This window comes from Hetaerina americana, unplaced genomic scaffold, assembly GCF_022747635.1.
Source record: "Hetaerina americana unplaced genomic scaffold, ioHetAmer1.1.p SCAF_92, whole genome shotgun sequence".
Lineage (NCBI taxonomy): Eukaryota > Metazoa > Arthropoda > Insecta > Odonata > Calopterygidae > Hetaerina > Hetaerina americana.
In genome coordinates, this window is record NW_027287561.1 from 1,419,393 (window position 1) to 1,446,339 (window position 26,947).

The 26,947-nt window shown below is 41.2% G+C and overlaps 1 protein-coding gene across 2 annotated transcripts; it reads right to left on the reverse strand.

The window, feature by feature from the left end:
* Positions 1-3,434: 3,434 nt before the first annotated feature.
* LOC139699822 (uncharacterized) lies at positions 3,435-26,861 on the reverse strand. 2 transcript variants are annotated; one of them, XM_071598252.1, is made up of 5 exons: positions 26,748-26,861; positions 25,489-26,262; positions 20,565-22,331; positions 6,999-7,085; positions 3,435-6,387 (listed from the first exon to the last, which is right to left on the reverse strand). In XM_071598252.1, exons 2-5 carry the CDS (start codon positions 26,173-26,175, stop codon positions 4,681-4,683), a joined length of 4,248 nt encoding a protein of 1,415 aa, XP_071454353.1. In that variant the 5' UTR covers positions 26,176-26,262; positions 26,748-26,861; the 3' UTR covers positions 3,435-4,680. The 2 variants fall into 2 exon arrangements, with proteins under 2 accessions (XP_071454353.1, XP_071454354.1); XM_071598253.1 differs by lacking the exon at positions 6,999-7,085.
* Between the last annotated feature and the right edge of the window lie 86 nt (positions 26,862-26,947).

The window sequence follows — 26,947 nt, forward strand, 5'->3', positions numbered from 1 at the left end:
TACCGGCTATCCTTCCATCTCAACGCGCATAAACATAAAATATCTATATTTTCTCTCCCCATCTCCTGCTTTATATGAGGTCTGTGCAAAAATTAAGTCAACTGAGACCATAAAAACTTAATGCAAAATTTAGTCTCTATTGACATTTTCCCCTTCAAATAACTTCCCATTCGTTGCTCTGCACTTATTCCATCTTCTTTTCCACTGTTTAAAGCACCCTTGGAAGACATCGGCTGTTGGGCTTTTTAGTTTTCTCGTCGTTTCTTGCTCTATTGTGTCCACATCTTTCCAGTGATGTCCCCTCATCACATTTTGGGAATAGGAAAATGTCACAGGGGGCGAGATTTGGCATTTAAGGAGGATGATCAAGGATGGTGATTGAATTTTTTACCAGAAACTGGCGAACAATCAATGCTGAATGTGCATTGGGTGCATTGCCATTGTGAAGGATCCATCCCTCTCTTCGAGTCAAATTTGGTCGCAATCGACGCACGCAATCTCTCAAACCCTTCAGAATTGTAAGGTAGAACTCAGCATTTACTGTTTGTCCTTCAGGAAGAAATTCATGATGAACAACAACTTTGACATCAAAGGCCACCAGGCGTATGACTTTGATTTTTGATCGACTTTTTCTTGTTTTTTTTAGTTTGATTTAATCCATTTGAAAATGTATAAATGTATATTGTCACCGTACACATGTCAACACTTCAGTATTTCGATGTTGATTCGTTGCTCTGCGATTGTGTCAATTTCCATTTTCAACAAACAGTAAAAACAAGGACAACAGAAACTGACATGTGTGTTGTGAATATAGATAAACATTGGGAGAAGGGGATCCTGTGTGCAGGGTGCCTAGCTTGATTTGTGGTGGTGGCTGACTGCATGGGAAATTATCTCAGAAGAATCTCACGCAAGAGTAGTCCGCATCATGTGTGCAAGAAGATTGGAATGGAGAAGTGGTTTGTTATGAATGCCATTTTTTTTATTTTGAGCCAATTTAGTTGGAAGAGCACATGGCTGCATTTAAAACAGCACTGTTCTGTTTCAGATTAAGAACAATCAAATAAGTCCTCCTTGTAATTTCTCTTACCATAATACTTGTTTGCTCCATAGCATAGTCCCTTCTTAAAAGCTTCTTCTTTTACCTCTAACACAGATTCCCGATTCGCTTCTGTTCATTCTAAGACTAATGATATTATTCCTTGATATTCTTTTGATTCTTTTCAACCACACCCATCGGTCACTTTCTTGGTAGGCTCTCCAGAAATTTTGGATGGAGGTGGAATAGGTGCCAACTTGGACATGAAAAAACCCACATTGGAAGTTCACAGGTTTATGGTCAAATGTTATCACAAATATTATCTTATAATTTAAGATGAAGAGTGCATTTTATTATCTCATTTATATTGACACACTTGTGTATTCATGCAATTTTACATGGGACTAAATGAAACCAGAATTAACATATGTGTATTGGTATTACATTTATAAATATTGTTATTAAGTATTCTACAATTCATTGTCGGTTTGGAATGGTCACAGGCTAAACGAGGATGACACATTTGTCTCTCCTTAAACATCACAGTCTGACAATACAATAAACTATTCTTCTATTTTGCATACTCTCTCCTTCCAGATTTTAGCTTCAAGAAATTCTATCTTGCCTTCACAAATTTTTAGCCCTCTTTCACCCTAAAGATAATTTAAAAAAATGTGTTGAATTTAATTCCAATACATTACCTTGTATTTCTGTCTGATATTTAGCTTCCTCATTCTGTACAAAAACAATGCCTTGAGTTTCAGAATCTCCCTTAGCTTAATGTTTTGATAGTATTGTATATTACCTTAGAATTACTTTTATCAATGCGAAGGTATATCATCAATATGATCGAATATTATTTGTAGAGGTAAATGCTGAAAAACAAATTTGGTCATTATTCAGGTCTCCTTGTCAACAGGTATGATCATTTAGAGGAAATAAATGAGTGTCCGTGGAAGAAAACTTGATTTTGATGGAGTTTGGAATGTGGCAGCGGAGTGAAGAAGGATACTACTAGATTTTAGGAATAGGGAATGACTGTGAGGAGAGAGCAAATAAGTTCTGCAGAAGATGTCATTTAATCATAAGGAACACTTGGTTGAACACTAGAATAGATGTATGCACACATGAAAAGTGCACAGGAATTCAGGAGAGATATTGGTTACAGTTTATTGTTGTCAGGCAGAGATTCAGGAGCAGCGCATTAAGTTTATACTGTTTTTGGGTGCAGATATGGATTAAGATCAATAGTTAGTATTAATGAAGGGTAGTGTCAGATTCCAGGGGATAAAACAGGGAAGGAGATGGAATATAAAAAGATTCATGGATTTGAAAAGAAATGAGTTGAAGGAGATGGTAGAAAAAAGTATGATGGATAGGCAGATGGGTGCAATAGAAGAGAAATGTAAATTGGTCAAAAAAGGATATTGCAAGAACAAATTGAAACTATAGAAAAAGTGACTACGAAATGAACTAGGGTATCATAGATTGCAGATAGGATGATTAGGAAATAATGAGAAAAGGAAGTGGAAGAATATGACAGAATTAGATAGCGTACTGAACTAAAAGGGCAAAATAAGCATGATAGAAGAAGTAGTGCAAGGATATAGAGAGTTTACAGAGGAAGGATGAAATGGGTGTGCTGTACAGAAAGGTGAAGATATTATCAGGAATTAAGAAGGAAAAATCCCAGCTCTCTAGGAAAGAAATAGCAAAACAGTTACAATGCCAAGAAGGATTCATGAGAAATACTATAATATAAAGAGGGTCTATTTGATGTTTTCGGGCTTGACTTTGTGGAAATGCATTATCACTGAAGTAAAAAAACCAGCATATCTTTCCACTAAATTTTTTATTCGATAAAACTAGTTTCGATGCATCAGCATGATTCCCAGATCATACCCTAGGATGAGACCAATGCATCAAAACTGGATGTACCTAATAGAAAATTTAGAGGAAAGATAAATTGGTTTTTATCCTTCAGTGATAAAGAGGGTCTATATTGTTATGATATTAGGCAAGTTAAAAAACATCTACAACATACACCGCAAGCCAGCACAGGGGCGCGTGGTGGGGTTAGGTCACCACTCGTAAAAGGGAATAAAACTACATGCAAAACCAACATATTCATGCAAATCTACACCCACAGAGATGTATATATTCATGTAAAAATCTTCTCAGCCCACGTGCATGCAAATGCACATCAACCAACGTACAAGTGCAAGCACAAATCTTGTAACAATATATCCAATGACATAGAAATTAGAGCTGAAAAGCAAGAAGAGGAAACTCTACTATCATTTGCACAAAGAACCTTCAGCCTCTGCCGCCAAAGGTAACCACGTCCAATCTTGCAACATCAACAAATCAAACAACAAAAACTTAATTTGCATGTTTCATTTATTTTTTGTAAAATTTAGCAATGCCTTAAACTGGATTATTACCTGGCAACTCTGGCTATATTTTAAAGACACAGAAAGAATTATGAAAATGTACAGGGAAAAAATTTTCATAACATCTAAAAATCATAGGGAAAGGGAAAATATAAAATCATTGCAATGAGAAGTCCCTTGCCAATTCTTTTACAATACATTTGCAGACAAATATTTGTAAACAGTTCAATACATACACTTTCTTTCTGAACTCCCATGGTTTGTAACCATGCCATACATTTAAAAGATTTCAGCATATACGCACTCACACACACACGCCCAATAACTTTTTTGGCTGAACAAGAGGTGGCATGGATAGGGAAGGGGAACATGTGAATACCAAACGGAAATAAAACACTGATCACAATAGACACATAAAAACCAAGTGAGAATAAAATTGGATCACATAAATAGTTAAAACCAAACAGGAATTAAAAGAACTTGATCACATATACTTGAAAGAATGAACTTGAACATTGTCTCCAGTTGGGTCTTCCTGTGATCTCCAGTTCTTGTACATAGCAGCTTGAGGATGCTCTAGAACTAAATCCCACCAATCAAGGGACATGAACATTCAGCGGCATCTACTCAGCCATTCAAACCACTGGGAACAGTTTTTTTATTTACTTGTGTACAATGAGCACATCTCTTGGAGGTTGCTTATTTCGCACACAATCTGAAGAGTTCATTTTTGGACAGAATAAATTGCACCGTAAATAAATATAAAACCACAGATTATCCAAACATAGGGACCTTGACATAAATTTATAAACAAAACAATATAGCAATAGCTATGGGGTCAACACTTAAAAATTTGGAAATACACTATTACACAAAATATTGAATTCCAGGAATTTAAAATGTGAAATTTTGTCTAAAATATATCATCCAATTTAGTCAAACAATTTTTAACATTTCCAGACAAAACAAGTTTTCTTCTTTCTTTCCTCATAAAAAAATCTCTTCTAAGGGAAAAAAATTTTCTACGTATGTACAAAAAGATTTTTGCTAAATATGATGCATATAAATGAAATTCCATAAGCATTCAAGACATTAATAATCGGTCCCAATGTAACATATTTCCAAGGTCTCCACTAAAAAACCCTGTTTAAACTGGCTTCCCTGCAACTTCCATAATTGGATTACACGAAGTCTTCTTGTCTTTCGCGATTAATTCACTTTGACCATGCATCAAGCAGAGTGGCACAATTAACCTTCAGTGTTGACTGGTTCCCTCGCATGGTGAATGCGAACATGCTTGTTCATGTTTGATTTAGTGCCAGACGCCTTCCCACAAACGTGGCACACATACGGTCTGAGGCCAGTGTGGATCCTAAGATGCTCTTTCAAGTAATATCGCCGGTGGAAACGCTTCTGGCAGATGGTGCACTCAAACGCCTTCCCCGCCTCGTGCTCACGCGAGTGTCGCACGCAGTTGTACTTGCGCATGAATCTGCGGCCACATGTGTTGCACACATATGGCCGCACCTTCCTGTGCGAGCGGACATGAGCAATGAAGTCGACCCTCCGGTGGTAGGCTGCCTTGCAGGTGGCGCACTTGAAGGGCTTGGAGTGGGGGCTGGCGTGCACCCAGCGGTGCAGCTGGAGGTTCCACTTGGTGGCAAAGCCCTTCCCGCAGATCCCACAGGAGAACGGGCGCTCTCCCGAGTGCACCCTCATGTGAATGTGGAGGGAGGACTTGAGGTAGACGGCCGAGCAAACGGGGCACTCCACGTTGACGTCCTCCCGCGCCCCCGACGGCACGTAGCGCCGGTCATGGGCCTGCCTGATGTGCCGCGTGAGGCCCGCACGGTGCACGAATCGGTCGCTGCAGTGAGGGCACGCCTTGGGCTTGTCCTCGTGCGTCTCCTTGTGCCACTCGAGCTTCTTGACGGAATGGAACACGGCCCCGCAGTGGCAGAAGAAGTCTCTCACCTTACGCTTGACTTTCAAGTGGTGGTGCTTGCGGTGCTGTATGAGGTTGCTGTGGCGGCGGAAGGCCCTGGGGCAGAGGGGGCACTGGAAGGGAGTGCGCCCCGTGTGTGAATTGAGATGCTCCTCCATCTTCTGGTTGGTCACAAAGGCCTTGTCGCACTGGGTGCACTTGTAGGGACGCACGCTCAGGTGCCTCTTGAGGTGGAGGCGGAGGTTCTGCTGCCTGCAGAACTGCTTGCCACACATTGAGCACTCCAGGGGGTGCACCGTTCTGACGTGGTTGCTGAAATCTGCAGACGTGAGGAACTTCTCCGAGCACGTGGGACACTTGAACCTGGAGTCTCTGTGAGCAGCTCTGCGGTGAGCGGTGAGAGATCGTACGGAGGGAAATGAGCGCTCACAGTCGGCGCAGGGGTGAGTCAATTTGGCAGCACTGACATTTCCCAGTTCCTTGGTATCCTCCTCGATTTCGGTGGGTACCTTGGCTTCCTTGATGTCGATTTCCAACGGATCCCTGGGCTCCACTTTGGTCTCCTTCACTTCCGACTTGACCACTGGACCACCGACTTGACCGGCCACTACGGCTGTCGATGCCAAGCTTTGCTGCTGCTCTTCGACCTGAGAGGGAGGGATGAGTGAGCCGTCGGTAGGGGTTGCCGTGCCCAGGCCCTTCTCCCCCCCATGCTTCTCCCGCTGGTGGACCCTCCTCTCCTTCGGACAGTTGAACACTTCCAAACAAGTCCAGCAGTGGTACAGCCGCTTGGTCTTTGTCTTGGTTGCAGAGTCCGTGGCAGTCTTTGAAGCACCCCCTACAGTGGTGCTTTTCTTGGCACGTGGCTTCTTCCTCGGCACTGTTTCTGGAGTCACGGAAGGCAGAGTGGGTTCTTGTCTGCCCTTGAACCCCTCCACTGGTGACCACGATTCACCCCCAGGCAGCAGGTCACACTGCGCCCCACCTTGGCGGGCAGAAGCCGGGAAAAGCTGTGCAGAGAGGAAATAAATCGGTGAGAATTGAGATGAACTGATCAAATCATCATTAGTTGCAACCTGCTTCCGCAGCCAAGGCTAAATGAAGCAAGTGCTGGTAGCACTCATCTATGATGGCTACTCGGATTAAAATATGATAACAATGATTAAACTAGTATTAGGCAATTTTTTTAGAATATAACTAGTAAAAGTTAAACCTATGAGGTAGCAAAATTACACAAGTACAGTATGACATATGTTAGATAAGATATATGCTACAGTATAAAATAAAGAATAAATACCTGTGTAGAGTTTTTATCCCACCATCTATCAATGTGTATAATAATGCAAGCTTTGTTGTTTTGCCACTAGGCCTTCAGGGATTATACTTGCCATGAGATAAAAAATGATAATGACTTCCATTGTGAATTTTTTATCAAAAATAGCAATATGAACTGCTCCTCAAATTGACATCATATCACATCCACTGAAGGTGTGATATTACCCACTCTTATGCAAATGCATTGATTTCCAGATGTCTACATGAAATGACCATTGACAGCTGTTTATGTTATGAACGGTGGCTGTTAATAATGAGTGAGGGCTGCTTCTATGCAAGTCCTTACCTGACTATAAGATTGCTGTCTGCGGGGAGATAAGCCATGATGGGAAGAACCATAAGAACCACAAAACAGGTCTTTTGTGCCGCAGTTCTGACAAGTGAAGAATATCTCCATTTAGTCATTCAAGAATAACTTACAAAGGTAAGCTCCAATACAACTAATGGGCCACCGGGGATGACAATTAAATCGTTTACAAAATCTTTCAATGATTTCTTTTCCACTCAATAATTGAAGTTAATGGAATAATGAACAGTTTAATGGGATGCATAAGTTCAAACATGCAGATAACCGAGTAATGATTGATAACAATGCAATTAGTGCATTGCAGAAACACTATGGCAAAAAAGTGACTTTGGAAGGGTTTTTAAAGGATCATTGTGAAAGATAAGAAGAGTAAGTAATGAGTAGGTATTCGTGGGATGCGTACACAATGTTGGGTAGTGACCACAAGATGAGTGTGACATACTACCTTGATCAAAAAGTTCCCGGAATAACCACCGTGTGGCGCTCCCATCGTTCCGATTTGAGTTCTGTTTTTTTGTTAAATTGGTACATCTGTTGTTGATATTCCCTTTAAATCTTAGTGTCATAACTTGACATTTGCAAAAGTTACGTAGCCAAGAGTACATCTATCTCTGTGTGTGTTGGCGATTTTTTACAATTGCAGAAATGGATTTAAATTTGCAACAACGAACTTGTATTAAATTTTGCGTAAAAAACGGATTTAGTGGCGCACGGCCGTTGGAAATGTTGGAAAAGTGTTTCCGCAACGATTCTCTAAAAAAACGGTCGTTTACCAGTGGCACGAGCGGTTCAGAAGTGGTCGTGAGTCAATCGAAGATGATGAACGCAGTGGCAGACCATCGACATCGAAAGTCGGTGAAAAAATTGATAAAGTAAAAGAAATGTTGGTCAATAACCGCAAATTAACCATCAGAGAAATAGCGGAGGACTTGAACATTGCCTATGGATCCGCCCAAGACATTGTGGTTAATGATTTGGGTTTCCGTCGTGTAGCAGCAAAAGACCTCAATTTCATGCAAAAAAGAGACCGTGTTGACGTCGCAAAAGACATGATTTGCGAGGCTGAATCCGATCCCACATTCATCAAAAGGATCATTACTGGAGACGAGACGTGGGTTTATGAGTACGACACGCAATCCAGACATCAGGCAAGTGAATGGCGTTCACCAAATGAGCCGAGACCAAAAAAACCACGTCGTTTTCAGTCAAAAAAGAAGGCAATGCTGACGGTTTTCATGGATTACAACGGTGTAGTGCATCATGAATTTTTGCCAGAAGGCCAGACAGTAAACAAAGAGTATTATTTGGGCGTTATGAGACGTTTGCGTGAAGCAATTCGCCGAAAGAGACCAGACATGTGGGCAGAAAACTCGTGGATTTTGCACCATGATAACGCACCGTCGCACAGTGCTATCATTATTCGTAATTTTTTGACGAAAAATGCAACAAATACCATCCAACAGCCACCAAATTCACCTGATTTGGCTCCCTGTGACTTCTTTCTGTTCAATCGAGTTAAAAAACCATTGCGGGGAACGCGTTTTAGCAGCCGAGAGGAAGTAATGGAAAAATCGCAGGAAGCACTGATGGACATACCGAAAACCGAATATAAAAAATGTTTCGAGGATTGGATCAAGCGCTGGCATAAGTGTGTTGCAGTCGATGGGGATTACTTTGAAGGGGACAATATAGATTTAGATGAATAAACTTGTATTTTTAATTTTCTGAATAAATTCCGGGAAATTTTTGATCAAGGTAGTATAAACCGAAATTCATTCCAGGTTTTGCAGGGAGTGAAGAGGTATCAAAAGTAATTTATTTAGGGTGGGTGCACAGCAACACAGTTACATCATTTAGAATGAAACATTTTATTGATCATATAACCAACCTAATGTTTTCAGCACCCACTAATTATCGGCAGGCATAGAAGTATGTAAACATACTTAAATGTATGCATGTTACTTAAATGTCAGAAGGTTGCTTAATTATTTACATCACAGTTGCCAAAAAGTTGTTGAACTACTTGTCACAAAATTTCTTCTGAATAGGAGGTATGTGAAGAGGAGTCGGTGATATTTTCAAAATGTTTGTTATACACGCAAGAATGCGTGCGTAGCTAGACACATGATTGACTTGGAAAGGGAAGGATTCCAGGGAAATTATGACACAAATAATCATAAATATAAGAGGAGAGAGACTCCCAAGCAATGAATTCGAAAGGGAAAGTGACTCAAGTGTGGGCCATCTATGTATCTTCTTCAGTCATAACAAAACCATGGAATCCTGTCTGCATGCACAGAGGGAAGGGAGCCTCAACTATCTGCCCATGAAAAATGCGAAAAAAGGGGAAGAAATACGGGAGAGTGTGTGTGCAAGGGGAAAAGAGTCCGCCTATTGTCAAGAATCCAGGCAACCTCTAGCCCGGGGAAAGAATAAAGAACATGCTAGGGATAGTGAGGAAGAAGAATTCTGATCACAAGCCTCATGAGATGTAGTCTCACAGTGAAAATGGAAGAAACCGTACCAGTCTCAGGAAAAATGGCATTTCAAAATGGAGAAATGGCATCCCCTTGGTTGCTTAATCTGGAGCTCAAATTATCAGGTGCATATAAGCAAGGGGTGGGTCGTGGTAGTCCAGTGGGTAGAGCGTTGGACTACCGACCGGAGGGTCCCGGCTTCAATTCCTGGGCAAGGCACTCTGGGCACCTGCAGCTCCACCCAAGCTTAATGATTTTTCGGGTTTCAGATCTTCCTAGGAAACCATAACTGGCACAGGGAAAGGAACTGGCCCCCCTACCCTGATGTGTGAATTTCACACGCCGTATAGGGCTTAGTACTGGGTGATCTCTACCATCACCTACTAAACCGACCTTTGGGTTGATTACTGTGTTTATGGTTTCTTATAAGCAAGGGCTATGGTAACTTTAACTGTGATTTACAAAGAAAAGATGAACAGAGAGGTGGAACGATGAAATGAACAAAGATGCAACATGCAGAAATTCATTCCTCCTAAAGCTGTGAAATCAGATATTAAAGTGCACATGTAAGTTTGGCGATCCTGTAGTTGGCTTCTCTTCCTGTACTTTTCTCCCATCTATATGCATAGGCACCCAGGAAATGGGCAAACTTCGCACTGCAGGGTGTGCAAGCAACGATACAAAGGAATTACTCGTGAAAAAGGTTCCTATCCTCTATGGTATCCTTTATGACCCTGTCTCAATTAGAAAATATGAAGTATTTCACAAATAACTAATAGCATTTCAGCTGTATATTCATTTGTAATTTATTAATAACATCAAATAAACATGTTTATTAACCTGAAAAACAGGTCTAGTAAACTGTAAACGCAATTTTATCATAGCATTGTCAATTAATTAGGAATTTTAAATTAATTTTCTGAACATTTGGTGCTATTTAGTCAAGGTTTGTAGTTTTTTTGATACTCCTGTTTCCTCAAATGCTGCACTTTGAAAGAGAAAATTAAATCCAAACTAAATGGATACCAGGTAAATTGTCGGCCAGCAATGCAGGTCATGAATATATTGTGAAAGCATGACTGCTAAACCCCTTGGCAGAATGACCCCTTCACCCCTATTCTGTAAAAATTCAAAAATAACCACGCAAGCTAACTATGTCAGGTTTAATTAGCAAAGTTTTTAAATGATCAATGAATTTCAAAGAAATTAACCTTGCGGACTGTCGCACGTCATGCATGACTACGAATGCCTGTGACATTGTATGTACGGCATTTTGTCAGAACATCTTGTTCCTTAAAAAGCCCCAAAATTTCAGGGTTTAAGAGGACGCCTCGATAGCTTAACTGGCTAAAGCACTCAGACCAGACATCGAGGGATCCGGGTTCGAATCCCGGACAAGGCGAATGATTTTTACACTCTAAAATTGTTGCATTGGAATGATCAATGAACTTATTATGGTAGATTAGTTTTTATTATAAAACATAAAATTCCAATAAATATCATTGTAAGCCTAGTATTCCATAAACTTTCTATGGAATGCTGCAGTTCCCAGGTTAACTCAAAATTTTCAACTGCCTTTCGCCTTAATACATGATGGCATAACCAACCATTGCACTTCTCAAAACAATATATTTTGGTGAAACTCCAAATTGTGCCCCCATTGAAAACAAAGCATTTGGGAAGAAATAGGATGTTATGTCAATTTTTATCGATAAAAGCCGAGATTAGGTCTTCAGAGCTGTACTAGACATCTTGTCTAATAATGTTTACATTTTATTTCACTGCTCATCACGTGTGGTGATCTTCATAATCCACTTGTAGCAGAAAATGAGCATGGCGGAGAGGAATGCAAACGCTTATGTTTTTAAGAGGGTGGGTGAAGAGAGGAGGAAGTTGCTGGGGAAAATTAGAACAAGGGAGTGAAAGCCAGTGGAAAACTGAAATGTGGTGGTATGTTAAAGGTTCTAATAGCAGGGATAATGTAGCACAAGCAGGTTGGAGGAGAGGGAGGGGGCTTTCCAGACAGCAAGAAGGCAGGCAGAAGTTTCAAAGTGATAAAGAAAGAAATATTGTGGTGAAAACAAAAGCAAGTCCTTGCGATGCCTTGATGCAGGAAATGATTGATTGTGGGGGACCATTCAAAACCCCACCTTAAATTTTTTTCTGCACAAAAACTCGTGTTTTTCTATTTTTTCATTCCATTCCCATCCCAACATTCTTGATCTATTAGCTACTAATATACCCGAAAGGGTCTTAAATGTAGGAGTTATTGATGGAATCAGTGATCAGAGGGCTGTAAACGCTAAATTTTCCCTAAGCGAAGAAAAAGTTAACAAACCTAAGAGAAAAATTTATTTATTCAATAAAGCTGACCATGATGGCCTAAAACGTGAGTTAAACTGTTCCTTTCTTAGATTTGACGAATTAAGCAAAACTAGGAGTGTCGAGGATACCTGGAATAATTTTCTTGCGATAACACGTTCAGCAATACAGAGATTCATGCCTAGTAAATCTATAAGAGGGAATAAGGAACCCCGTTGGTGCAACTCTGAAGTTCGGAAATCACAAAGACGGCAAAGGGCGTGCCATGCCAGAATGAAAAACGCGGTTAAAGATCCCTCCCCTGATAAAATCAACGAAACCATACAGAATTACAAAGCATCTAGGTCCACTCCCAAGAAGGTGCTAGCGGAATTCAAAAGCAAAAAATTAGGTGAACATTTAAACGATAACCCAAAGATGTTTTGGTCCTACGTCAGGGATGTGCAGGGAAAAAAGTCCATCGTTAACTCAATGAACAACTAAAAAGGGGATAAAGTAACAAGTAGTTTAGATAAAGCCAACATATTAAACTCAATTCTTCCACTGTTTTCAACAAATGCTCCCCAAATATACCAGAGAACCTTACGAAAACATTTCTACAGCCAATGCATGCAATCGACTTTTCCACCCGCGGAATAGAGTTACTCCTTAAAAATATCGACCCCAAAAAATCTCTGGGACCTGATGAGATACCGGCTCGCATGTATAAAGAACTATCGTCTGAAATTGCTCCTTATCTTAATATAATATTGAAGAAACATTAGCAGAAGAAAGCGTGCCAAGCGGCTGGAAGATAGCTTCTGTGACACCCATATTTAAAAATGGAGACCGGGAGGACCCCAGTAATTATAGGCCAATATCGCTCACATCCATCGCCTGTAAGATTCTTGAGCACATAATTGTTAGTTCAATAATGAGGTACCTCGATAGCCAAGATTTATTGATTAATAACCAACACGGGTTCCGTAAAGGTAGATCCTGCGAAACTCAACTCGCACTCTTTGTTCATGGTATAATGCATTCCTGTGAAAATAATATTTCAGTTGATGCGATATTCCTAGATTTTAAAAAGGCTTTTGATAAAGTCCCTCATTGCAAGTTACTCGCGAAGTTGGAAACTTATGGAATACGCGGGTGTATTATATGCTGGATTACACAATTTAAAAAAAAACCATGTTCAAACAGTCGTCCTGGTCGGTGTATCATTCATTACTGTCAAGGTCACGTCGGGTGTACCACAGGGAAGTGTCATAGGCCCCCTCTTGTTTCTTATTTACATACGTGACCCCAGTACCGTGGTTATTAGCAGGCTCCGTCTTTTTGCTGATGATGCGGTGATTTATGGGGACATTCGAAGTCGCGATGACAGAGTCACGTTAGCTAACGACCTAGATGCAATCCAGACTTGGTGCGATACATGGCGATTGGAATTAAATGTCAAAAAATGCGTAGTAATACTTTTTTAGGAAAAGAGTAACTCCCTCCCATTTAGTTACAAATTGAAACAATCAGAAATCGCGAGGGTAGATTCCTTTAAATACTTGGGTGTAACAATTACTCAAGATCTGTCCTGGGGAAAGCACATACGGGAAATATGCGGTCGTGCTAATAAAAAATTGGGATTTGTAAAAAGAGTGCTAGGTAAACGTGACGAAAAAGTGAAGGAACGATGTTTTCTTGCTCTAGTCAGGCCCCACCTAGAGTATGCTGCAGGTATACGGGATCCTCAAGAGATAAATTTGATTTCCGAATTGGATCGAGTGCAGCGGAGGGGGGCTAGATTTGTCAAAAATTGCTATGACCAACGCAGTAGCGTAACTACTTTGCTAGAAAATTTAGGCTGGGATTCCCTTACACAGCGGCGTTTACAATATACTATAGATTAAACTTATTAAAAACATTTAAAGATGGGTCCTTTTCCGATGACATCAAGAACAATACGAACCCCAACGTATTACAGGCGGAGGGATCACGAATATAAGATTAGAGAGATTGACTGCAAGACTGACAGGTTTAAATGGTCATTCTTTCCAAGAACAATAAGAGACCAGAATGCTTGTAATCAAAATCCCCCAGGAACCGGCTCGACATAATAAGTATTAACCTACAAGGTAGCGACTGCGCAGGGTTATACGATTATATTTTATACATATATGTATTTTTTTAATTATTTTGCAGGTTCCCCTTACCTTTCCCCATCCATTTGGAAAACCCAAACCCCCTCATCCCTTACCCTTTCCTCCTGGTGCTCCACCCCCTGCCACACACCTTTTTGGTGGCTTGCAGGGTATTGATGTAGATGTAGATCTGGTGCTGATCTGCCTTATCTACTCCACCCATTATATTATTGCACTCAACAGTGACTTTAGGCTTCCTTAGCACCATTTCCTTTTCTTAATTCAACAAATTAATTATTATGTACTTTAAAGAGTAAGGTAAACCCCTTCTTGCCTTGGCATTTCATCACCATCACTTTACCTCTGGGCGGCAGTACATTTCCCCTTTTTCAACTTATTTTTCTTTATGTCACCTGGTACTACCTTCCTTGTATTTTTCAATGTCCCATAGGTATCCGTTCCTTTAACAATCAATAAATCTGCCAGCTCTGGGGAGGTGTAATAGTTGCCTGTTGCCAGGCATTAACCATCACCTATTAGAGGTTTAATTAGTGTTAGCACAATCTGGGATGCTATTGGAAGATGAGTATATTCCTCATTCAATACTGACCCTTTTCCTGTGTAAATATTAAGGACCATCAGTATTAGGAAGAGATGTAAGGCAGGGTTGCCCATTATCACCATTGCTGTTGTAGAGGAAGTGATCAAAGAGGCATGGGAAGAACTGGCGGTAGGAATGAAAGTCTGAGGGGAATTTGTAAAATCAGTTAGGTTTGTTGATGACCAAGCTTTAATTTGTTGGTCAGCCAAGGGGTTGCAAGCATTGCTTAGTGAATTGGAAATTCAGTGCGACAGGTATACACAGTATTCTAGGAAGTGAAAAGCTAATAGCTGGGCAATTGCTAGAGCAGATGGGATACAGTTTGTAGTTTACGTACCTTGGCAGTGTTTTGGATAAACACGGTCAAAGTTGTCAGGACGTAAGGAGAAGAATTGTGTTAGGCAAGGAATCTTTCACAAATGGGAGAGAATTGATGACAGGGACTTTAGTAAGGATATTAAGAAAAGACTTGTAAAAACTTTGATATGGAGCATAGCTACGTACGGCACGGAAATATGGTCACTGAAGCAGGAGGATAGACGTAGACTGGAGGCTTTTGAAATGTGGGTGTGGAGAGGAATGGGAAGGTGAAATGGAAAGAGAAGAAAACAAATGAGAGATACTTGGTATGGTGGGCGAAGAGAGGGGTTGGTTGGCAGAAATCCTATGGAGGCAGGAAAAGTGGACGAAGGGGGTACTGACCGGCAGTGGGATGTTGAAGACTGTAATAGAGGGGAGAATGTTAGGTAAACGAGGATAGGGTAGGAACAGGATAGGGATGTTGGATGGAATGAAGGGAGGAAGTACACAGAGATGAAGATAGATCTGATGTAACGTAGGTTGCTGGAATGTGTTTTGTTGGAGTCACAAAATATTTATTTGGTAGCTGTGTCCATCAAAAACCTATCTTAAACGGTAGATTACCTAATAATAATATATATCCAGACGGGCTCACAAAGCATAAACGTTTTCACCCCAAATCTGGCTCTTCTCAGGGGAGGATACTAAATCCATGATATCACCATTAGACTTTCATCAATAGAAATATCTTTCTCAGGTGTCAGCAGATTTGAGAACTTTTTGCTCAGATGAATTAGTACAGGCCAAATTCTATTTAGGTTGACACACAGATGTGTATCCCTAACAAAGATACCATTGTCCGCAAAATGCGGTTAGCGTTTTACGAGTACAAATCTACGGTATGCCATAACATTTGGAAAGAATTGAGTAAGAACAGTCTGCCTCTTTGACCAATACCATTCTTCAACTGGTTTGCTTATCAACGCAACAATTTCAGAGTGTAAAAATCATTCGCCTTGACTGGGATTCGAACCCAGATCCCTCAATATCCGGTCGAGTGCTTTAGCCACTTAAGCTACCGAGGCGTCCTCTTAAACTCTGAAATTTTGGGGCTTTTAAAGGAACAAGATGTTGTGACGAAATACCGTACATACAATGTCACAGGCATTCGTAGTCGTGCGCAAGGCGCCACAGTCCACGAGGTTAAAGCCAACTTTAAACACTTATGGTGTTTTCACTTTGACAAATTCCAAAGAAACTGCGAGAAATGCCACAACAGTAACTTTTAACGGAGTCATCCGCTAATGTGCATTTCAATACAACAATACTGTTGCGGCATCTCCCGCAGTTTCTTTGGAATTTGTCAAAGTGAAAACACCATAAGTGTTTAAAGTTGGCTTTAACCTCGTGGACAGTGGCGACTCGTGCACGACTACGAATGCCTGTGACATTGTATGTACGGTATTTCGTCACAACATCTAGTTCCTTTAAAAGCCCCAAAATTTCAGAGTTTAAGAGGACGCCTCGGTAGCTTAAGTGGCTAAAGCACTCGACCGTATATTGAGGGATCTGGGTTCGAATCCCAGTCAAGGCGAATGATTTTTACACTCTGAAATTGTTGCATTGAAATGCACATTAACGGATGACTCCGTTAAAAGTTACTGTTGCGGCATCTCCCGCAGTTTCTTTGGAATTTGGTTTGCTTATAATTCCATGAAGAATGATCAAAGCAAAAAACACTAATTTCATTAGTATTTACTGGCTGTAAATCTTTACACTAAGAAAATTTTTTCAAAACAGAGGATTCTATGCACTGGTGAACATATATGTTGGTTTCTACAGTTATCAATTCAATTAGGCAATAATTAATAAATGCCCCGAAGCAATGAAGAATTCCAGCAGTTTCATTAATTTCTAAATGAACAGCAGGAGAAGCAGTAAAAGGAAATCTTGGAGATGGTGATTTGGGATCTTGATTGGAATCCATCGGACATCACACTCTTGCATCAAGCAGTTTGGCGTTTAATTATAATCAAAAAATTTGTCGATACCTAAATCTTCCCCATCGTAAATGGAAATACTCTCAGAATTACTTGATTCCATATCAGACATGATAACAGGAAACTATATATAATAATAATGACACTTCAACACAGAGATTTCTCTTTAGGATGAGATTTTACAAAAATATTTGATATCAATTTATGAACTGTCAAATAGCATAGCTTATCTTGTGCTAAGAAATAAAGAGTTCAAATAACTAACAGCACCAAGCCTGCCAAATATCCAGTTTATGAAAGAGCACCATTTACCATCACAAACATTGGCGTCCTAACCACAATGATGTAAATAAAAGAATCAAGTCCCAAGAGTTTCCACCCACTGTCTCAATTGTGTAGAATGCTAGAGGCACCTAATGAGTAAAAGGGGAGCTTCCTGGAGAAAGCAATCTTAAAAACATGAGTAAATGAGGACGGGAGCAAAAAAATTGCGATGCCCATGCCACAGACAGGCAAGTTAATTTTGGGAGGAAGCAGTGGGCCGTGTCTGACACGGGCATGCCAGGCAAGTGGTTAATCAGGGCAAACACCTTGAATGAATGAATACACATGAGAGAGGACTGCCAATGATCCTCACAAGTGTCTCCACTTTCCAATGAGTCCTTCCTAGGTTCCTGCAGAAGGGATTGATGAAGTGTTTCGTCTGGCATGTGGTCATTCACACAGCAGAATAATAAGACACTGAGGGCAGTGGATGAGGAAGGGTCAAGGCGAACAAAATGAGGACCTGGAGAGGAATGGAGGGAACAAAATGGATGGAGTGAGAACCAAAGACATTTTGCAGCAGGTAGGAGATTGGACTGCAGGAGATGATGAAAAGTAGATGGGGGCAGCATGCTGGGCGAGTCGGACGGTGTGGTGGAGGGAAGGGTGGCCGGTTGAGAGGGGAAGAGGAGGGGAGCAAAAGTGAGATGGCTTCGGAAGACTATGAAGGACACCAAGAGCATGCCAGATGGCACACCCCTGGGAGACATGATGACCTTGCACGTGTGTTTGCTGACATGTTTTGCATATTACTTGCATGCGTAGTATTCAGTACGTCAGGTTCTTTGAAGCTTGCTCCACATTTAATACAGGGTGGGACTCAAGGGTTGGGAAGTTGGAAGGAATGGTGAAAATGCATTGGTAAAAAAGGGAAACTAAGCATGAAAAGACAGTTTCTTAGAAATGGTTCTTATTGCGACCTCACTGACACTCAGAGGAAGCGGCACTGTCTATGACAGAAATACAGAGCAGATAAACTCATCGACCCAAAAGGTTGCTTTGATAGAGGAAGGTGGAGCTCCCTTAATGCCATGTTCCAAGAAGCAGGTGAAATTCACACATTAACAGAGTAGGGAAGCCAGTGCCTTCCCGTTGCTTACTGATGCACAAGAATGAAATAGGCAAGCATTACATATTTTTTTGGTAGAGGCAGTTCAGTGGTTAATGCTGGGCTACAGACGAGAAGGACCATGCTTGTTTCTACATGTCTCTAGACACCTTCATCTTCACCCAAGCAGTGTGATTTTTCAGATGCCCATCCCTCCTTGGAAACCCTAGACAGCAATATAGTTTGCAAATTTTTTGGAAAAATTATGCACAAATTTTCATAAAAATACCACCTTCCAAAAAACAGTAACCTTTATAGTCCCAGAATGTCCAATATTTTTCTGTACAATACATATCCTGTCCAAACTTCGCATGTCTAGGCCATATTTCTAGGAAACTAGTTTCACAGTAAATAGAACAATGATTTTAAATATAGTAGACATGCAATTGTGAAGTTAAGGGCTTGATTTTGTGGAGGCTATATTGAAGCCATTTCAATAACCTCCTCCACTCATCGTTGAGCAGCAAGCTATAGCAACTACTTTCCCTCTGGTTCCTTACAATTAAAGAAGTGGTGAGAAGACTCAATAGCAGAGCAACATTATCAGTAGTTGAAAGTTCTTGGTCTCATGTGTCCATTTCGCCAATGCTCCTAGTGCCTAAAATTTTCACAATACACATTTAATCCATCCCTCTGCTCTTCATTTCAAGGGAAACTTCCCACTGCATTACTTCAAAGGAAGGCAAGCCAAATGCGAAAATATTTTATATTTTTTGCTGTGAGACCATCGCATTTCTCTGAGACAAAGGATTTTAATCTAATAATTTTAATCGGATCCACCATACCATAGATATAAAAGAGTTTCATGAGCAATGAAATTAGTTTCATTTTTTTTAACACAAGAGTTAGTAAAAAATTTTGACAAATTCATGTGGCATTGAGCATGAATCTCCCAAACCAGAATAAGCAATGTAACAGGGGCACAAATATATCCTCAATGCAATCAATAACTGATCATGTTTTGGTGCAATTTTCATCCTCGGCCTGAACTTCTGACAAGAATGAATGAGTACAACAAATCAACACTTATGGTTAGTCACTGCTCATATGAGTACCAGGCATACAATACTTTTAAATTACAATTTAAACCCTCTAAATCGGGACCCCACGAGGTGCTTCGCTGGCCTAAATAGTCTATGTGAAATCACGGAGGATGCAGGGTTCTATCGGGGGCAGTCCAATCACGTGAGGCTTTTGGGGGGGCAGGAGGTGAAGCCATTCCATAATTTTCCTTGTGAGGGGATGGAGGGGAGAGGCTCAGAAGGAATCTCACTTGAGGTTTATTAATGAAGCATTTCAGTGATGGTTTATGAGGAGAGAATTTTAATTATCCTTGATCACCAAAGAACACTTTGTGCATAAGCTCACTGGTGAAACTAAAATTATTTTTAAGCCTTTCTCATCTGATGAAGTTTTCACTCTTCTCATTTCTCTTTATGTATTTTAATACCACCAAAACTAAAGGACAGTTTACTTTTGAGGAAGTGCACTTTTTAGTACAAACAAATAACTGCACGGATAGCTGGTGATGTCGACAGGCATGTTAAACATAACATGAGATATGCATCACACCTAAATGAGGTGACCGTTTGATACAAATGATGCCCAAATGGAGGACTTATTCCCTTTAGAATGTGCAAACATGGGCACCTGGCATGGCATGCCCTTCACAGCTTCAAATTCTACAGGCCTTGTCAAGAGTGCAATTATGGAATTATGGATTACAAATCTGAAGCACTCGAAAGCCAAGGAAAATTGCTTACCATGGTCCCTGTGGTTTTATTAATGGTAGTTCTCAAGGTTGATCAAAACTGTCAAAAATTAAAACACGATTGCACACGATGGTGCATTCTTGGCTTCGGAGAAATTCATATCTAAGAATACTTTCGATGGTTTCAAATATACATTTACAAGTATAAGTAGTGCAGCATTAATAAAAGACTTAAGTCCAATTTGAAGGGACCAAGGCATAATAATGAGCCACGTTGAACTGGCAAAATAACTTGGGCATTACACAAATGAAAACATTTTGAAACTATAAAGAACTTCACCCATAAAATCAAGGAAACACTTGCTATCTGTTTTCCCCAAAAACATATGGAAATTCAGATGCACAAATTGTACTTTCACCATGATTTCTCGACATGGATTGAATGAAAACTCATAGCCACTACATAGCAATGCATCAAAATCCCTGCACAATAACATTACATTTACTGAATCAGATTCATTAAAATTGTCATACACATGCAGAAACATTTTAATCACATATATTTAAAAAAATTTGAATACATACAGAAAATCCTCCTGATGTCCAAACAGTGGTTCCCTCAGTTTTGGGCAATTGGGCAATGGGGCCGGCATCACTGCAGTTGCTCCCACTACCCATGCCCTCCTGGCCAGAGAGTTCACCCCTGGGGGGCATGGCCTCATCGGCTATGATGTCCGACACCACCAGGCCCTCCTCCTCCAGTATCCCCTCCGGGATGGAGATGTCTCCGTAGCTGCCTGCCATCGGACCCAGGCCCTCAAAGATGCCCAACCTCTCCCTCATCTTGTCCGTCTGCTCAATCAGTCGCGAGGAGAGAATGATGTTCATGCCATCAATCTGAAAGATATTCACGGGGCTCGGCGGAGCGGGCAGAGCATCCTCCGTGTCCCCTGGGGCAGGGTGGATGCCGACACCGGCCGGGTGCACACTTGAACCCCCCCCCATGCACCCATCCCCCGGCACCAAAGGCCTGCCTTCGGGTGAGTGCCTCCCCTCGTGGCTCGGCTTCACCGAGGCCCCACCCTCCCCGTGGCCCACCACCAGAACGTTCTCATCGGCCACCGATGACTGCCGCTCAAACCTCTGCTCCTTGACTTGGACCTCTTTGGCCTCTGGCATCATTGGATCCCAGCACTCCGTGTTGTGTGCCTCATTGCTCCCATACTCCTTCTGCCCTGCCGAAAAACCCCCCGATTCACTTTCCCTGGCATCCCCCTTGTTCTCATCAGAACCACTGCCTTCCAGAATAGCATCTTGCACGTTTTCTTCGGCGGGGGCATCCTCACCGTTGCTCCTCTCCCCAACAGTGTCCCACTGGTTGAGGACAATTATTTCCATCTCTTCATCATTTTTACTGTCAACACTCTTCAAAGGGTCATACTGAGGGTTCTCGACACCATCGCTCTCAAAACACGCATCGGACTGGAAGTGATTATCGTCTGGGTCGTCGTGGTCTCCTTCCTGGGCTGCAGGCGCGGTGGCTCTGTGGTTATCCGTGGCTGGGCTCCCGCTTTGAGGGAGCAAAGAGAAATCAGCCCAGCCATCCTTCACTTCTTCCGCAGCTTCATGCATGGGACAGTGCACAACCTTCTGGGAGTCTCCATTGTGTTCGAGTTCCACACCATTTTCAACTGCCTCTAGATTTTCATGGAGTTTTGGTGAGTACTGTATTTTTGGTTTCTCTAACATCGATTTATCAGGATGGTTTGAACTACCACTGAAAATTCCATCAATAACCCCACTGCTCTCTTCAAAAACTGTATTAACATGCCCCAACATATTGAACTGCTTTGGGCGGTGCAATTTATTTGAGAGCCTTTTTGGCCCGAGGTTACCATTTCCTTGAGATATGTGTGCCGTTTCTGGCGGAGAGGAAATAATATTTCTATTTGTACTGCTGTGACTGTGCTGGCGTGTAGCATGGGGACCCATGGTGATGGATTTTGTTCTGGGTCTCCCACGCCGGTTGACTCGTTGGTGTGGCGATCCAACTTCCAGAGGAACAGAGCCATTTTTAATTGCCACCTGACCACTGGAAGAGGGAGATGTACTTTGAAGAGCTCCTAAATCATGAGCGGGATGAGGCAGGTCCAAGCTTCCCGTCCTGTCTCTGGGGGTATACTCTATTTGCTCCTGTATTTCATCTGTAATTATTTCTTCTGGCGGTCCATGAATTTGACTGCCACTGTCGCTTATCCCCCTCTCGGCTTTCTCTCCAGTTGGGACTGGGGGAATTGTTGCGGCTACAATAGGTGAAGCTGTCACTACCTGCTGAAGAACATTTGTTTGGACCTATTCCAGAGGGAAAAAAGAAGCACATTAGCAGAAAAACGTCTTATTTACTCTTAATTAATATGTAATATTATTAATATGTAATATTTATAAGACTGAAATCATGAACATAAATGGTAAGTTTGGAAACATCACAACAGAATAAATACGATGACAATGTGAAGCTGACTTAAGTTTTTGAGAAACTACTTTCATTTTTTCAAGGTTTGATCTTCACCATTATCAATAAGTCTTGCTTATAATTTCTTGCTTTTAGTTTTAAAGATATAAGAAATCAAATTACGATCTCCATCAAACCACAAGAGCATTGCCAGAAACAAAACTGGCACTGCATAATATTAATGGCAGATATCATGTCAAGTACAAACCCAACAATTAAAAGTTAGGAAAAAAATATTAAAAGTTACCAGCAAAACATGGAGTTGAGTGGGCAGAGTATTGCGGACATGGAAAAAAGGATTGCATTGGGTAAGGAATCATTTACAAAGAGGCAGGAGTTGACGGTAGGCCCCCAGACTTGTAAGAAAAGATGTGAGAGAACTCAAATATAGAGCTCAGTTCTGAATGGCTGGGAAACTTTGGTATTGATGCAAGAGGCTAAGCATAGGTTGGAGGCCCTTGAGGTGTGGATAAACATGGAGAAAATAAAATGGAAGGAAAGGAAAACAAATGAACAAGAACTAGACGTGGTAAGGGAGGAGAGATGGTTGTTGAGAGAAATCCAAAGGAGAGTTAGATGAGGAGCATTTTGGTTGGTGGTGGATGGTTGAACAGTTGTAGGTGTGAGAGATGGTGGTTGGGAGAAATCTGAATGAGGCAGGGCAAGTGGATGTGGGAGATGGAGAGAGGAGGAGGCAACGGGATGCTGAGGATGGCAACAGAGGGGAGAATGCTGGGAGAGCGAGGTGAAGGGAGGACAATAGAGGAAGTCATTTAAAGAATGAGATGTTGTAATATGCAGCATGGGCTTTGATGATACTTTGTCATACCAAATGAACTCATTGCCTCTCAATGAATTATTAACTCTCATTAAGAACTCAACTCTACTTTCGGCTTCATAAACATAAATTATTATGAGTAGTCTCAACCACGTTATATGCACAGAGATGCCAATGAAAAACAGATACTACTTGCCTCGCAGATCGTTGCAGATGTTTCTGATATGGTTGTAATATCAATACAATTCTATTGGTCCGTGCTTTATACCACATGTTGGCTCATTTATTGCTATTCGTTGCCCTTCAAATGAAATTGCTCACCTTTACTCAAGTTGCCGTCATTTTACTCATTAGAATGACTCAGCAGGTAGTTGGCCATTACGACATTGCCAGAAAGTTGCTTAATTTGCAGTTGGAATCTCTGACATTTATGTAAACCTTGTTATTAATGTTACTGTAAATCCTCGATAATGATTCATAATGTAACTGTATTAATATCTACTTGGACGTGCATACATAAGTTCTCCCTTGTTGCCGCTTTCAAGTGAGTAACATGTCAATTACTGTGGGGATTGACTGATGTGAAGACTTCACGAAGACGTAACTAGCAATGACCATTCTCTTCTTCTCTTCCTGGAGCCAATCAGGCTCCAGTGTCCATGGTTGGAGGCATTGGATGAGAGTAGCAACGGCCTGAGGCATACTCTTTAAGCCATGGTAGCATACAATAGCAGACATTGTCTGCTATGGTATGCTACCATGGCTTTTCCTTTTAGTTTAGCACCGGATGTAAACCTTGCTGGAACTTAAAGTGCTAAACTAAACGGAAAAGGCATGATTATAGTCGCCGCTGTTTGTGATATGGACCGTGGCTACCTTATAGTTCCCTGACTTATAATGGCTGCTTTCTCTGATTCTTTCTTAGTTTTTGAACAGAACAGAATATTAAGATTTTATTGGTCCTTCTCATTTTTACAAATTTTCCCAGGAACATCATCTTCAATTATGATGCAAGGATTCCTGTAAGCATCAGTGGCAAGCCGATTCCTAAGGTACCCTAACGAGACCAAATGACAGCTCTAGCCGATGATGACCATTCCTCTCGCTACCTACCTATTGTATTGATTTTAGCTGTTTTAGTTATATTTTCAACTCCCGGAAGCAGAGGACAAGCTCCACCCTTGTACTCGCCCCATGATGTCAATGTGGACTCAGTTTTGAGGATTTTTGAATTAAGACACAGCATATAAACTCATGTGATGGTTGTGTTTACAAGAACTGTGAACATGGTAATGGGCTTTCTTGGCACATAATGAATTTAATCTTCCATGATATTCCACTTTGAATTCAATTGAATTTTCATTGCATCCCCAATGAGGTGATGAACTTCCTGATTTTTCTCGGCCATTTAGTCTTGTAAACATACACACTAACCTTGCAAGTGAGTGATATAGAAGTTTTTTTGGTAACGTTAGGCCCTCAATGAGCCCCATTCTAATAAACACATAATTCCATAATTTTGCCTGAATGAGGAGGACAAGGGGCAACGAGATTAACAAGCAGGTTTTCAGTGGCCATTGATTGTGAAGTAAGTGGGGAGAGGTTGTGGGAAAAGCAGGGGTCCAAAGCAGCACTTCTCCAAAATCAGTTATGATGCCCCTTAGCAATCATATCTTGCATGATGACAACATTTCAACTTCCTCTCCCCTTTCCCTTGGGACACCCTTTATCCATCGTACCCCAAACCCCTTCCTCACACTGTATCCCTGCCCCAGTGACCACCTCTTATCTCACGACACTCACGAATGAAAGAACTTTCAGCATCAAGTTCCTTAAGGTGCCCTTTGTTACTGAAATCTCCAGCGAGCAACTGAGCCCCAATGAGTCATCACTCCCCTTCTTATCCCCCTACTGTTCCCCTGTGACACATTGCCTCGCCCCACTTTACCATTAAATACCATTCACAACCCGCCTATTTGATCTTCTATCATGGTAATATAAAACTGACACTAATATAAATGCTTAATAAAATTCGGAAAGGTCATCAAAATTTTCAGAAGCACGTGAGTTGTGATATTTTACATGGTACAATTAAACATAACATAAATATAACTGATTTTCTTTCATGAATACTGACAGGCCAAGCAAACGTTGTGCATATATTAAAACAAGATTTTATTGGAATAGAAATGTGTGGAAATATGGTTTGTTCACATTACCTGCTGACAGGTTTGCAAAGTAGGTCCAATACCAATGCCCGCTATAAGACCGGAGGTGGGGTAAGGTTGACTTCCAATTACTTGGTCCACAGAATATGGATTAAAGACCATTTGTAGAACTGAATTGCTGCTGCTACTACTGCTGCTACTGTAGGCTGCATATTGCTGTTGTGGGCTCATTGTCAGCAACAGAGGGCCTCCTCCAAAAGTGCCATCTCCGCCACCACAGAACTGTTGGTACGCAAAAGTACTGGCATATTGATTGCCAGAACTACCCAAACCTATGGTAAATGGCTGTAGTGGTGCCATGGGATTGGAGTTATGGCTTGGATTACTGATGGCATTTGGCGAAGGAATGGTATTAGGTAAGGTAATTGAGCTTGCGATTCCATAAGGACTAGAGACAGCCACAGATCCTGAAGGCGGTACAGATGTTAGAGTCTGTACAGGGTTTGAAAAGTGATGAACAGGTGTTGTAGAAGTCTCGATACTGGGCTGAGCGGCGGCAGTTATGGGATCTTGAACACTTTCATTTGCTTCATTCCTGACTGAACCGGGCACGCCAAGAGATGCACACCTCACCAAAGCTTCAATAACCTGGTCCTTCGGGTGAGTATTAAGATGATTGTGTAGCGTGATACCCTCCCGAAGATAGAGCGTGCAGACTGGACACACATTTGGATCCATAGTTTGGTGCGGTGGTGCAGGTGTTACTTAAGTTATTACCAATTAAGCTGCCCAGTCCAATCAGCCAGACCCATCAGGTAATCATTACTGCACGGAAAGATAAATGAACATACTGGTCACACCAAAGGTCAAAACACTTTCATCAGAAAGATGACACTCAAGTATTATGCTCTTCCAAAGACTTGGTTGGATAAGGAAACAAAAGTCACGAAAAATGGAAATGCTATGGGGCATAAGAATTTGGTTAATCTCTTGCAATATAATGATTGATTTTTTGCATCATGGCTAGCACTAGCAACAATGCTCACAATGACAGCGTTTTAGTACTTTTCTCAATTCATTACATATTGGAGGTGAAATACTTGATAAATACTACAAAGAAATACATATTAATATCGCTACCACAAATCTGAACACACAAAATCCCTTTCAGCCAGAACATGAAAACACGAAATGACCAAAACAGGCTAGCAGGTCAATAAAGGGGTGACGAGAGGAACCATCTTATATACGTTATACACAGACCAGTGCGTTTTGACGATACAAGAATGTGTGATTAACCAATTACAAACCTTAGAGGACCATCTTTGCGTCAAAAGATCGTAGAAGTAATGATTTTATAGATATTTAATGGATTTCTACAGAGAGTCATTTCCCTAGTTGGTGTTTCCTACTCGCCACCCGCCATGTTGCTCACTTACGAGAAATTTAATCCTTGAGCAAGGATTCACTATGTGAATCTGCTTTTCTAAAGTTATTAAAATATAGCAAA